The 15,783-nt window shown below is 38.3% G+C and overlaps 1 protein-coding gene across 1 annotated transcript; it reads left to right on the forward strand.

The window, feature by feature from the left end:
- The first annotated feature begins 2,033 nt into the window (after positions 1 to 2,033).
- On the forward strand, positions 2,034 to 5,044 carry LOC125225369 (trypsin CFT-1-like). The gene is made up of 4 exons (XM_048129047.1): positions 2,034 to 2,114; positions 2,929 to 3,097; positions 3,974 to 4,229; positions 4,719 to 5,044. Exons 1-4 carry the CDS (start codon positions 2,066 to 2,068, stop codon positions 5,016 to 5,018), a joined length of 774 nt encoding a protein of 257 aa, XP_047985004.1. The 5' UTR covers positions 2,034 to 2,065; the 3' UTR covers positions 5,019 to 5,044.
- The last annotated feature ends 10,739 nt before the right edge of the window (positions 5,045 to 15,783 follow it).

Genomic DNA, 15,783 nt, shown 5'->3' on the forward strand with positions numbered 1-15,783 from the left:
CAGCCATTAAAACGGGTAACATAATAGCATTTAATTTCATTCATAAATAGTATTTATATTACTCGTGAATATTGAAGGAAAGATCTCTCAGCCTTTGAGAATGCTCCGGCGAAAACTCAGATATTGGCCGTTGCGTAACGTGCGTTGGCCGAATACAAATGGTTCCTCCGCCAAATTGATTTATTACGTCCATTGGAGCATTTATTACCGGCAGTTGTTTTAGAGTTTACGTGATTCTTGGGACCGGGACAGGTTGGGGTTCTAGCTGATTTAGCTTTTTATTACTGTTTGATACCCTTTAAGGAAAAAATCAAAGATGGCGGCGTAAATATATGGGGTCAGACATCCGATATCGGATCGGATAATGTGAAAACGCACTTAGGCCAGACAGGTTGTGAAGTTGATGAAGTTGTCGTTTATTGAAGTACTGCAAAGATGAATTTATGTGTCAAGAACTGAAATTCGTGGGAGACTCCATAACCATGAGATATCCAAGAAATAATCTCAATACGTGTAATGAGTTCAAGAACTCTAGACTTATCTTAAGATAAAAACGATAATAGATATCTTCGATAATATTCGATAATAGTGTACATTCTTCACTTTATGTTCACGAATATAAACATATCATACAGGTCAATTACAATGTGCACAAGCAGGCTCAATGACTCACTAGGCCATACCGAACATCAGACAGTATACGACTATACGCCACTTGCATATGTCTTGAGGTAAACAATCTTTCAAACAACATGTATGCGATTAGAAAACATCGAAAAAATCAAATTCATTTTTCTCCAAAAAGGCTTCGCAATTACCCGAACGTTTGTCATGTCACAATGGTTATGCAAAGAACTTCCGGAACTTAATTTCCGTTCTAATATTTACCAAGTCATGCAACCGATTTCCCTGTCACGATGTTTCCAGCCGGCCTTGCCGAAATGACAATCGTTGACGCTACGCCATCGAAACGCTGTCTGGCTCTGTCACGCCACTAGAAGAGCGATAGGGAGAACTAGCTCGTAGCTAACGATATGCTTACGAAGCCTAATCGATTGGGACATTGTCTAGATATCCTATATCGATTATGGAAATGCCAGTGTCTCAAGAGCTTAATATAACAGACTCAATATGTAGCCGACAGAATTTGATAGGCAATTTAGAAAATTCTAAGCCAGCTGAGGCACAGCCTTATAACATTCTTGGATACCAGTAGAAAGACTAAAAATATCTCTTAGGTAAAAATCTGATATAATATATTCGTGATACGAATGTTATCTGCGAAGATTGCGTATTGTACAATGTAAGCACATCACATACAATCACGCCTGTACCCCATAAAGGGGTAGGCAGAGCACATGAATTACTCAAGTTTCAGTGCCACTCTTGGCAAAAAGGGGTTGAAAGAAAACGAAAATTGTGACATTGCAGTGACAGGTTGCCAGCCTCTCGCCTACGCCACAATTTAACCCGTATCCCACAGTCGACTTCTACGACACCCACGGGAAGAAAGGGGGTGGTGAAATTCTTAACCCGTCACCACACGGGCACAATGTAAGCGATTATTTTTAAACATGCCTTGACTTAAATTTATCTAAGTATATAAAAGAGGAAACTGCCTGACTGACTGACATATCAACGAACAGCTGAAACCGCTGGTTCTAGAGCATCCAAATTTGGCACGTAGGTTTCTTATAAGGTGTAAGAGGAGCACAAAGAAAGGCTTTTTCAAAATTCACCTTCTAAGGGGATGAAATGGGGGTCCAAAGTTTGAATAATATTATACCTAGTGGCAATATATTTGTTCGGGATTTTCTCCCCGATTAATTTCTTATTTTTGCATGATTTAGTACAAACATAAAAGGAACATTTTCATTGATCGGTTTCTGTGACAGTGCCGATATCGAATTCCGTGGAGCTTACGTCAAAAAATGTAGTTACGATTTAAGGATTAAATTACAATTACATCAATGTGATAATGATAATGTTATCAAACGTTTATCGATATGTATTGAACCAGTACTCAGACCAAGGGCTCAGTCATTCGACTACCAGATTGTCCAAGATGCGTGTCGTTTTTGTTTTGATGGCCTTTGGCCTTGCTATGGCTGCAGGTACGTAAGTGAAATGTGGTTCAGTGTAATGTCTGTAAGAAATTATGAATGAATTAATAGATAAATTCGCCATGCAGTTTTGCAGCTGATAGTACATGTCACCTAAGCTGTGTACCATCGTGGTGATGACTTATCACAATCATCACTGATGAGTGCTGCTTTTCGGCCTCACCGTGGTAGCAAGTATGTAAGTTAAACGTGGGTCAGTGCTAAGACTGCTAAGTAATTGAAATGTAGTAAGAGACTAAAATTATATGCTAATATGTGTATCGTCGAGCATGGTGGTGATGACCCATCATTGATGAGTGTGGCCTTCAGCATAGAATATGTAATAGTACAAGTACAGAAGGCTCACTCCTTTGATTTTCACAAAATGCCGCCATTCTAAATTCTTACCTACATTAACAAATGGGCCGCACGCGAGCAGCCGACATTGAATCTTATTACGCCGCGCGACGCGAAGGTCGTCATCACTGAATGGGCCGCGACGCCCGCGAACTCGCGGCTCCCGGCATGTACTTGTACACGGCGATAGAATCGCGGAGTGGGCCGCCCCTGGCATCACCATGATGTCAACTGTGTGAAGTTACAGTGAAGTAATTACCAACGCCTTTCTAAGTTGTCGGTTATATTGTTTGTCATTTAAAAAGATGGCAAAATATGCCGCTTGCTTGTTTTGAATCTTTAAGAAAATACTATTAATGTACGAACAAAATTTAACAATGTGCTCAATACAATATAATACAACCTAGGGGTTTTAAAGCATGCCTATTAAACTTTTTACCTTATAAGTATACGAACTTTCATCTTTCAGCGGTGCCAGAGAACATCCAGAGGATTGTTGGAGGGGAGGTGACGAGCATCGAAAAGTACCCCTTCATGGCAGCCATGATGTATTCCTGGAACCTGCTGACGTACTACCAGTCTTGCGGAGGCTCTGTGCTCAATTCCAGAGCTATACTTTCAGCTGCACATTGCTTCGTGTAAGTTAAAGTTTACACAAAAATTAGCCTGAAATAAATCTACGGAATCGTGCAGCATAATTACACAGAATCATTAAAAATTGTGCTGTCACTGTCAGATAAAACATAAATTATCAGCACATACTAACTGGTGTAGTAGATAATCTGCCAAATTACTGATAAGTTTGCCAAATTGTTAAAGATGACAGGGTGAAACCATAACACTTTTTGATAAAAGAAAACTTTTTCATGTGACGAGTAGCTGGCTTAAAAATAATGTCACATCAAGTTATGATTAGTGTATAAGTAATCCAATATGTGTTGAAAAGTAATGTACTCATCATGTCACTCACTAAATATATAATAAAGAAATGAATGAAATAAATATGAATAAATAAATATTATAGGACATATATTATTACACAGATTGACTGAGTTCCACGATAAGCTCAAGGAGGCTTGTGTTGTGGTATACTCAGACAACGATGTATAAAATATACAAATACCTATATACATAGAAAACATCCATCATGACTCAGGAATCAATGTCTGTGCTCATCACACAAATAAATGCCCTTACCGGGATTCGAACCCGGGACCGCGGCTTAGCAGGCAGGGTCACTAGTCGCTAGGCCAGACCGGTCGTCAAACTAACTAAAAAATTTAAAAGTTGAAAGCAAATTCAGGTAGGGCAGGTAGTGCTTTGAAAAAGTGGCTGATGGTTTGAAGGTTTTACTAAAATGTTGCCTTAAAAAATTCCTTGTTCAGAAAGAAAGAAAGAAATTATTTATCTGGTGTAAAATTTTAACTTAACCTATCACATCTTAGACTAGTATGAACTTACACCAAAATGGACGCCACTCAGCATATGTTCACATAAGTTCTTCTTCATTTCAGCGGCGACACGCCCTCCAGATGGCGCGTCCGCGTCGGCTCCACCATGGCCAACAGTGGTGGCGTGGTCCACCACCTCCGCCAGATCATCAACCATCCAGACTACATCCGAGCCACTGCTGGAGCAGACATAGCCATCCTTCACACGGAGACTACTATTGTGTTTAATGACAGGGTTCAGCCTATGGTGGTGCCTGGACGCAGCTATGATCTGCCTCATAACGACATGGTTGTGGCTATTGGATGGGGCACCATTTCTGTAAGTTGAGTTAATGATTTACAATGGTTTCCATTAGCTGGTGCTGCAGTAACCATCCTTCATACGGATTCTACCATTGTGTTTAATGACAGAGTTCAGCCTATGGCGGTGCCTGGACGGAGTTAGAATCTGCCTCATAATGGTATGGTTATCGCTATTGGATGAGGCACACTTTGTGTGAGTTAATGTTAACTGTTCGTTCCGAGGTTCAGCTGGTGCAGTAATCGCTGTCGCACTCTCCGGTAGTATTTATTGATCGAGTGCCACTGTGCCACCCATAGTGGTGCAACGCAGAACGCAGTTATAATGCATCTAATAATTACATGCTCGTCGCTATTAAATGGAGTACTCTTTCTGTAAATTAGTTTACTGTTCTTGATCTCGTGGTATACGAGCGTCAGGCTGTAACAACTATAGTTTTATGGTCTGGTAAATTGTTTAGATTTTTGCCACCTTAAAAAAAACTGTTGAGATAAACATTATTTTCAGCCTGGCGGCGTGCAAGCAGGACAGCTCCGCGAAGTGGAAGTTTGGCACGTGAGCAACGCCATCTGTCGGCAGCGGTACGCGACCCTCGGCGCATACATCACCAACGACATGCTCTGCTCCGGCTACCTCGACGTTGGCGGCCGAGACCAGTGCCAGGGCGATTCTGGAGGCCCCCTCATCCACAACGGCAATGTGGTGGTCGGTGTGTGCTCGTGGGGGCAGAGCTGTGCTTTGGCTTTCTTCCCTGGAGTCAACGCGAAGGTATCGGCGTTTACTGAATGGATTCGGAAGACCGCTTAAATTGTTGGTTAATTAAATAGTATTTTTATAAGTTTGGTGTTTTTATGCTGTTAACATGCCAGCGAGCTAGGGTGCTTCTGGTGGTCTTTCGACCTACCAGGTGGGCTACGATACCTATTTACTTGCAATTTTATCACTTATCAACATGGATAAGACGCCTGTCATTCGCACACGGACATAATTTCCAGAACGTGACGGATGCTATATCATATACATACTAGGACAATGTGGTAGCCAAAGTGTGTTTGTGGCAAAATAGCTGCACTTTATCAATATACTCCAACATACCCAGGGGTAAACGCGTGGATCTTTTTCTCCATTGAATGGATGTTGAAAACTGCCAGCCAGTGAGCCACTACCACGGTGACATTATTAATGATGGTGTTATTGAGTATTCAATCGAGATGCTAATAACGTATAATATAACATGAGTTTGTCTTAAGAGGCCTTATTCCTAAAGACGAGCGTTTTTTGCAAAATAGAACCTATTTCATTCAAAATTATAAAGAAACTATAAATGATTATTAAAAAAATGATAATGTTCCTAAAAGTACATATCTTAAGCTAGAAAGTCAATTGGTACTACTTTAAAATATGTCTTTTTATACTTCCGAAAAATCAGTTTTTTCGGAAGACGTTTTCAATTTTCATAGTGGGATAGCTCGTTTAGAATCGTGATTGTGCTGTTAAAAATGTTATTTGGGGTAATAAATGATCACAATCCTATTTGTTATATCCTGTACGAGTTAGCTAATACTTTGACATTTTAAGATTTACTTGAAATGGTGGATAAATAACCTTCCGTATCCTCCCCATTTTTTCGATAAAAAGAGGTTTACATTATGTATTTTTCCTGCGATTCCTGCATTTTTTGTAACTCTTAAATAATATTATCCTAAACTAGAACTTCTTATTGACCTATAAGAAAAAAATCATACATATAAGACATACCTTTCTGTCGATAGATATGTTTTTAAAACACCTAAAATTCGAATAAAAGACACTGTGCTAACGCGAGCCCGCTCAGTCTGCGCCGAGCGCTCGAAGACAACGGACCTGCGTTTGATCGTCCGGCGCACCTAGCTTTCGTAAGCAGCTCGATAGTTCCGAGAAGTGCCGTAAACTGCGACTAAACAAATCTTGATCCTTTTTACACCTTATGCAATTTTAGCATTCGACATGCTTTTCATATGATTTTGGATTTTAAGTTATACGTGAAGTTTGTTGAGAGTTTGAATTATTATTATATTTTGGGACCAGGATGAGGTTCTGGTTCTCATGATGATGGAGTCAGGCAGGAGATGTTCAACAGAACTGCTATTCTACTTATCATAACTCCACCATGTTTGGGCTCATTAGATTTGGGCTGATAAGCACCATCGATCTAGATGAGGTCCAAGGTCTCATGATGGAGTCAGGAGGTGGTCAACAGAACTGCTATTCTCCTCATCATAACCCCATCATGTTTGGGCTCATTAGATTTGGGCTGACGAGCACTATCGAACTAGATGAGTTCCAAGGTCTCATGACGGGGTCAGGAGGTGGCCAACAGAACTGCTATTCTCCTCATCATAACCCCATCATGTTTGGGCTCATTAGATTTGGGCTGACGAGCACCATCGAACTAGATGAGGTCCAGGGTCTCATGATGGAGTCAGGAGGTGGTCAACAGAACTGCTATTCTCCTCATCATAACCCCATCATGTTTGGGCTCATTAGACTTGGGCTGACGAGCACCGCCGAATTAGATGAGGTCCAAGGTCTTATGACGGGGTCAGGAGGTGGCCAACAGAACTGCTATTCTCCTCATCATAACCCCATCATGTTCGGGCTCATTAGATTTGGGCTGACGAGCACCATCGAACTAGATGAGGTCCAAGGTCTCATGATGGAGTCAGGAGGTGGTCAACAGAACTGCTATTCTCCTCATCATAACCCCATCATGTTTGGGCTCATTATAAATATGTGGAAGGTCGTTAATAATAATAAATGTTTTATTAGGGTACCCCTACATGTAAAGAGGGGGCAGATATTTTTTTTCATTTCAACCCCAACGTGTGATATATTGTTGGATAGGTATTTAAAAATGAATTAGGTTTTACTAAGATCGATTTTTGATAATTTTCATATTTTCGGAAATAATCGCTATAACTTTTGAACCATATGTTTAAAAATATGAAAAAAATCACAAAAGTAGAACTTTACAAAGACTTTCTTTGAAAATTTGTTTTGAACTTTATAGGTTAGTTTTTGAGAAAAATACGGAAAACTACGGAACCCTACACTGAGTGTGGCCCGACACGCTTTTGGCCGGTTTTTATTTTATTTTAATACTTTTCTGTGCTATTCATACATAGCCACCCTAGGGGATTCAGTATTGACAGCTTCTTTTTTTTCTTTCTGCATATATTTGTTTCCGCTTTTAAGTTTATTGTAAATAAGACTGCTTGCACTTACATTGAGATTATAATTACATAATGCTAATAAATTAAATCTAATGAAGCGTTGTTTTATTTCCTAAATCTCAAAACCCTTTAAATCGAATATGTATAGTAATGAGCAAAAATTTTACCGCAGGCTTTCCAAACCGACGATGCTTGATCAGCTACTTTTAGAACGAACATGTACACCGTGTCCAATAAGTCCGAATACTCACATTTTACCTCAGTTCTAAAGATATAGGGATCACAGGCCATCAAATTCTTATTTAAACTAAAGAGTATATTCCTTTTAATAAAATACAAGCACAAAGTTCATGAAATTTCCGAAGTGTCTAAGAAAAACAAAGAGGTAAAGTGCCAACAAAATACTTGCTCGGCACGCAGGTGACGAGTTATTTTTTATAAGCAGAATCTGTATGTGATAAAACAGACGCCACGTGTCCAAAATAAACTATTATGGGTACCGAGGATAGATAACGTTCCGGGCAACTAGAAAAATGTGCCTAGGTTCCAGAGCTCACCATCGGCCCAGGTGTGGGATGCAGTATGTAAGCGAGGTAAACTACCTTCAGTGCTTACAGATAAAAGCGTTAAAATCAACGTTTTTTTCTTTAAAACCAAGGTTTTGGAGAAAAAAATGCCTTAAAGTTAAAAAGGATGCTTGGGAATGAGTATCATGTGTCCCAACAAGACGCACCTCCAGCACATTCGGCAAATGGTATTCTAGCGTAGTTTCAGACTAATGGGGGATGTCTGAAAATTTTAAAATCGCCTGATATTTTTTCTGGTGATAGGAATAAGCATTTTTATTTACAGAAAAAAATTACAGATTTTTTGGTAGCACCATACATTTTATAAAAATAAAAACATGTTGCTCGACTGCGCGTACGACCCACTTCGGCAGTTATGAGTTTTGTCTTAGTCTTTAAAAAAATTCCATTTTGAATCTGTGCTGGCCACAGACACTGACAGTTGATTGTCAGCTTGACATTTTTCTCGGAGAATTCATAACCATATCTGGTGAACTATTTATTACTGTTTTCGACTCATTTTCTCTCCCTGGCCTCTGATTTTGCCTCCTTCTGCGACTACCTTCGCTCTCGAACCCCGGACCGTGATTTTACTGGCTTAAAACGACGACCTTTGATTTTAAACCCTGGACCTGATTCTACTTGCATTAACGAAGACGTGTGCTTGCCCTGCTTGCTGCCGACGGCCTTTGCGTTGAACCCCGGACCTGATTACAATTTTTAAGCCCATTGAATTGGGAAAACGTGGATAGGTACTAGCGATTTTGTAAGAGCTAGTTCATCTAATTTGCCAAAATGTGGAACAGCGACAAACACAATGCCTGTGAAGAAGAAATTGATGAAAGATGCAGAGATATTTTGGACAGAGAATGTGTATCCCATTAATTTTGAAAAGTGCAACTACATGTTAATGAGTGTAATAAACATAAATTTGTCTTGATCTATATTTAACATTATTACTCATTTTAGCACCCATAAGTACGTTTTCACATTATTCGATCCAATACCGGATGTTGGACCGATATCCCATACATTACAGGCGTCGTCTTGGATTTTTTCCATTGAAATCCTTCCGACATCCGATATCGGATTGGGTAATGTGAAAACAGGCTAACTCCTAGTAGTGATTCATAAGCGCACCTGCCTACAGATGAGAACTAGAGAAGGACCTGTGCCCTAAACAAATAACTTTAGATTGTTGGTTTATTGTCTGCTTTAAGTAGTTAGTGCTCAAAAAGGAAATGAGTTTGCGATGTGACGCCTACTGCTTTTCACATCACCCATTCAGAAAGGGTACTTTTCGGCCCTGTTAGGAGGTAATTAAGTGACACTTTTCTGTTCAATAACTTTGTCTGGCCTGTATAAAATATTAACGCCACGGAAAGTGTTTGCACATAAGTAATAATCAGTAATTCTTTATTGCTATCATAGGTACATAAGTTGGTACATTTCAGTAGGTATAGCACAGCTATGAACCCTGTAAGGGCACTGCAAATATAGTTCTTAATAACTAAAAATCTTAATACTTATAATCTTATAAATCTTAATACCTATATTGCTATGAGAACATTTTTATGTTGTAACATATTTTAATATTATGTATAAAAAAATTGTGTCGATTAAGTGCATAATATTTTTACAACAGACCTGATTCATATTTTAGTATTTTGCTTATATGATATGAAAAAACAAGTGTCAAATGGTAGCAATAGTAGATTGTGCAACAAGGGAGAAAAATGAGATATATATCTTGAGTGTAGCAAGGTATTCTTAAATTTAATCCTGAGCGTAGTGAGGGATTCAAGTGTTAAGACACAAGGTGGAATTAAATTTGCTACACATATTAACATCAACTTTTAGGAAATTTATATATAATGATATGTTATATAAACATAAAAAATGGTATGTTATGTAACCATGTAAAAAAAATGTGTCCTTGAAGGGAAAAGTATCACTTTGGTCCCTAATAGCAAAGAGGAAAAGTGCCTCTTTGCACCCTCCTCGTAGTGCAGGGAAGAAAATAACCCTTTCTTTTCGAATCCCAGTCACTACACTCAGTATTCAATTACATATAGAATACTTCACTTTGTTCACAATTCAATTTATATCCTCGCTATAAATATGCAATTTTGCTCCCTCGTAACACAATCTACTATAGTGCTGTTAATCATGCTTTAACAGTATGGAGGGCCATAGAAGAATATGGAAAGCCATAGCCGACTGAATTGGATAGTAACTTGACAGTAACTCGACACACATGACACACACGTACAACTCAGAAGTAAAATAAAACAACACAATAAAATCAATTATATTTTATTATAGGACATTGCAAATTATAAAAAAAAATGTATTTTACCATATTTTTCCTATTGGTCTATCCAAAAAATACACATTTTATAAAATGCCACCGTATCAGATATTTATGGCTTTCTTTTTTATGATATTATTGCCAGCGTGTAACTGCATTTTAAGGTTGGTAAACAAGACACGGTATCTTACACTCAGGTGGTCTTCACAGCAAAATCGCACTCTGGTTGGGCAGTTCCCTGCCAACCTATTGACACCAACTTTCCTTCAGCTCCTTTCTTAATATGAACAATTTTAAATCTGGGTTTTTCTGGTTGGTTTTAGAACAAGTTGGTATAAAGCATGTTTTGGGATCCTTATATCGTGTTTATGTACTTGTATTCATTATAACAAATAGAGTCCGGAACTTAAAAGCGATGATCGTCCTTATATCAAGCAAAATCAGAAGTCAGGGAGGCAAAACGGATCGTAAACAGTTCAGCAGGATCAGGTCCAGTGTTTAAAAGCAAACGTCTTCGTTAATGCAAGCAGAATCAGGTCCAGAGGTTAATATCAAAGGTCGTCGTTTTAAGCCAGTCAAATCAACGTCCGGGGTTCGAGAGCGAAGGTAGTCGTAGAAGGAGGCAAAATCAGAGGCCAGGGAGAGAAAATGAGTCGAAAACAGTAATAAATAGTTCACCAGATATGGTTATGAATTCTCCGAGAAAAATGTCAAGCTGACAATCAACTGTCAGTGTCTATGGCCAGCACAGATTCAAAATGGAATTTTTTTAAAAACTAAGACAAATCTCATAACTGCCGAAGTGGGTCGTACGCGCAGTCGAGCAACACGTTTTTATTTTTATAAAATGTATGGTGCTACCAAAAAATCTGTAACTTTTTTCTGTAAATAGAAATGCTTATTCCTATCACCAGAAAAAATATCAGGCGATTTTAAAATTTTCAGACATCCCCCATTTGGCAGTTTTTTATCCGAAACATGAGTGGCCACCCAGGCCTCCAGGTTTAGGCGTATTAGACTACTTTGTATGGTCATACATGCTTTGAAGACTAAATTTGTATAAAATCATAAACCTAGATCATTTCAAAAAGATTATTGAGAGTATTTGGGATGAAATGTGAAGAAAACGGTGCGTGCCGCGTGTGATCCGTTTGAGAAGCGTTTGAGGCTGGTAAACAAGTTAATGCTGGAGTTATTCCAAAACATTTGTTGTGAATGTAGTAAATAAGAGTGCCATTCATAAAATATAATAATAATGTAGTAACTATTTGTTCATTTTGTTTTATTGGCTATTTGTGCTGTATTCAAACTTATTGGACACGGTGTACATATTTTGATTTTCACCCTTTAAAATGTTTCTAAGACGCAATGTTTTGCAAATTTGGTCACGTCATGCACAGTTAAACTGTGGAATGAATTGTCGCCAGCGGTATTTCCGGACCAATGCGACCATCAAACCTTCAAGAAAAGAGCGTACATCCATCTTAAAGGCCGGCAACGCACCTCCAACACTTCTGGTGCTTCTGGTGTCCATGGGCGGCAGTGATCGCTTACCATCAGGCAGCCTATCTGCTCGTTTGCCTCCTATCCCATAAAAAAACGTTTAATATTTTTTAAGAAAAAAAAAACCGCCGCCTTTCGGGTTGTGGTGAAAGCTACTTGCGAATGTTGGATTATGTAGAAATGTGTAGGTATTTTTTAAAACTGCTTTTAATGCTTTAATTATTTGATGGCAACACAAATCAATATACGTATAACGCTAAGGTTTGAGGAGTTTCTCAATTCCTCATGAATCCGATTATAAGAAATCGAAACTTGACAAACTTTGACTTGAAAACTCAATAATTATGCTTAACAAACATAACTAAATAAATGTCACTGCTCTGAACTTAAATGCATGCTTTTCTTACAAAAATACCAAAGTCACTATGAGTGTGCCGTTCAGATTTGAGGAGTTCGGTTCTGACCATCATCAGCAGTTCCACTGCACCAAATGTCACTGTTCCGGACGTAAGTGCATGCTGTTCTTATAAAAATACCAAAGTCACTATAAGCGTGCCGTTCAGATTTGAAGAGTTTGGTTCTGAGTGTTCTGACCATCATCAGCAGTTCCACTGCACCAAATATCACTGTTCTGGACTGGACGTAAGTGCATGATGTTCTTATAAGAATACCAAAGTCACTATAAGTGTTCCGTTCAGATTTGAGAAGATCGGTTCTGATCTGACCATCATCAGCAGTTCCACTGCACCAAATGTCACTGTTCTGGACGAAATTGCATGCTGTTCTTATAAAAATACCAAAGTCACTATAAGCGTGCCGTTCAGATTTGAGAAGTTCCGTTCTGGCCATCATCAGCAGTTCCACTACACCAAATGTCACTGTTCCGTACCTAAATGCATGCTGTTCCTTTAAAAACACAAAAATCACCATACGTATGCCTTTCAGATTCGAGGAGTTCCCTCGATTACTCCAGGATCCCATCATCAGAACTGGGTTCTGAGAAAAATGTTACCAATCTGTATTCATATACATTCAATAATTTTTTTTTAATCGGTCCAGTAACAACGGAGATATCGAGGAACAAACATAAAAATGAAAAAAATAAATAAACATACAGACGAATTGAGAACCTCGCCTCAAATCTCTCAGATTTGAGGCGACGGTTAAAAAGTGACACATCATGAGCAGTTCCAATGCACCAAATGTCACTGTTCTGGACGTAAGTGCATGCTGTTCTTATAAAAATATGAAAGTCACTATAACTGTAATAATTTCCGAAAATATTAATATTATCAAAAAACGATCTTAGTAAACCCTTATTCATTTTTAAATACCTATCCAAAAATATATCACACGTTGGGGTTGGAATGAAAAAAAAATCAGCCCCCACTTTACACTTTACACTAATAGAACATTTTTTTCCATTTTTCATTTTTGCACTTTGTTGACGTGATTGATACACATATTGTTACTAAATTTCAGCTTTCTAGTGCTTACGGTTACTGAGATTATCCGCGGACGGACGGACGGACGGACGGACGGACGGACGGACGGACGGATGGACAGACAGACATGGCGAAACTATAAGAGTTCCTAGTTGACTACGGAACCCTAAAAAACAGAAATTACTATTAAACTATTCTCTAATTTCAAGTTCCTAACTAAAATTTTCCTATTAAAAAAAACAAATTGATCCCGCTACAAACTTTCACCCCCTTTTTCCCTCTACTAGGGGTGTAAATTTTCATAATCGATTCTTATCTCTTCGAAATTTTGTTAATGCAATCTATACAAATTTCGACTTTCTAGCTTTCGTAGTTTCGGCTCAGCGGTGTTGGTCGTTGAATCAATCAATTAGGAAATCTGAATTTATATATGTACATGTAGACTAATACTATACTTTTACTACATTCATATACCTTATTTACTACTACCATACCATGAATATGAAATTAAATAAAGAGTCCCCATATAAAATTGAAAATTATGTTATTAGCAATTTAATTCAAAACTATCAAGATTATTCGTGTCTGCGTTGGAACGCGCGTTGAGTTGCCGGTGCTCGCGTACCGAGCGCCAACGCCATCTATCTATGGCCGTTTCGTGAAATTGATGAGCGCTCTAAGGAGTAAGGGGTCTTAATTCAATTTAGGTATGTATAATATCGCTCATGAACTGTGCATGGTTCAAAAGCTAACACGTGTATTAATCACAGTCAGTTGGTTTTCATTAGGACCGTGTCAGCGGATGCAATATTGTCCGTTCGAGTCGGCTTACGTAGCCAATTACACAATATGCCACCCTCTAAGACAATACTCACCGGGCCGTCACTAGATGATGCATAATTGCATGGCGTGGACAATAAAATAAAACACGACAAGTATCCCTTCCAAAGTTTCCGATCTTCATCCGAGATTGTAAAGATATCTAAAAAGTGTGTCGTGGTAACTATTACTCTTATTTAAACCAACAATAACATGTCAGTGTACCAAAATATGGAGAAAATATTATTTTTCTCAACCTTGCAATGAAATGTTGTCATTTTGGGAATATTACGATAATTTGAGAAGATAGGTTTAAGTCATTTTAAGTTTTAGTCATTATAAAACTAATCTGTTTTGGCATTGCGACGTTTTAGGAATATGGTAATCATAAAATTTGGATGTAACGAACCGTAATCTACCTACATAACTCTGAAAATAAAAGCGATAACACAGCTGTATGTATTCTATAAATGTAATGAATAAGTATGATAAACGGCGCTTTTTAATTTCAAGAAGAAAATGAAGTTAAGTGCTTAATTCCAAGAAAAGCAGCAGATGAATGGGTTATATGGCAAGGAACACAGTGATACGTATAAAAAAAAAATCAAAAAACTAAAAAAAATATAAAAGGTAAAATCTTCCAAAGTATGTTAAACGAATTCTACGGACTCGGCTTCTAGAAATCGAACAAATCTTAAGTTAGTGGCATCTAGTGGTCAATAATCTATGCCACCCGCTCCCACCCCATTTCTCAAGATATGCCTAATTGAATTCATCATAAGTCACCGTAATCACACTGTCGTTGAATAAGCCTGTAAGCTGCGGCCATGCGTTTAACAAGATCATGAGCAATATTTTAACACATTTGTTTCAGTTTTGACCTTGCTTTTGATACGACCAATTTGGATCAACGAAAAGAAACAGGAATGTTAAAACATTCATTCATTCGTTTCAAGTTTATTTTTCTGCAAATATGCGGCGCTTCTGTGTGCTAAAGTGAATCTGAATTGTTATTTCATTCGGAACAATTTATCAAACTTTTAGCCAAATTGAAATATTATTGTGGAGGTTCCATTGGATAAACTCCGGAATTTTTTACCTATTTAAAATGTCCCTGAATGTTGTGGCCCTGTATATTTTTAGGCGTCTAATGGAATTAATCCATAGGTACTTACTACTACTTACTAATATTATAAATGGGAAAGTGTATGTGTCTGTTTGTTTATCCATCTTTCACGACAAAACGGAGCGACGGATTGACGTGATTTTGTAAGTGGAGATAGTTGACGGGATGGAAAGTGACATAGGCTACTTTTTGTGACATAGGCTACTTTTTGTCTCTTTCTAACGCGAGCGAAGCCGCGGGACAAAGCTAGTATCACCATAATTAGTAGATAGTGCGACGTAATGAGATCTCACCCGGAATGGTGGGAAAAGGACGAACTACACAGAGGAAAGGAGGGAAAGCGTTTGCCCACCAGTGGGACTTAGTTCCCACTTGCCCAACCAGTTACTAAGGATGACACACTTATTCGTGACATGTGCCCACTTATGTCCACACGTGGAATCATCCAATACCTCATCTGAGTCATTGTTATCACCACTTCTGATCCGAACATGAACTCCTTTAAGATTAATTAGTCGTCAATATCTATAATTACTTTATCGATTATTATCAGAGGTATAAAAGACATTAGCTCTGATTGATGGCACTCC

This window comes from Leguminivora glycinivorella, chromosome 4 (genome assembly GCF_023078275.1).
Source record: "Leguminivora glycinivorella isolate SPB_JAAS2020 chromosome 4, LegGlyc_1.1, whole genome shotgun sequence".
Lineage (NCBI taxonomy): Eukaryota > Metazoa > Arthropoda > Insecta > Lepidoptera > Tortricidae > Leguminivora > Leguminivora glycinivorella.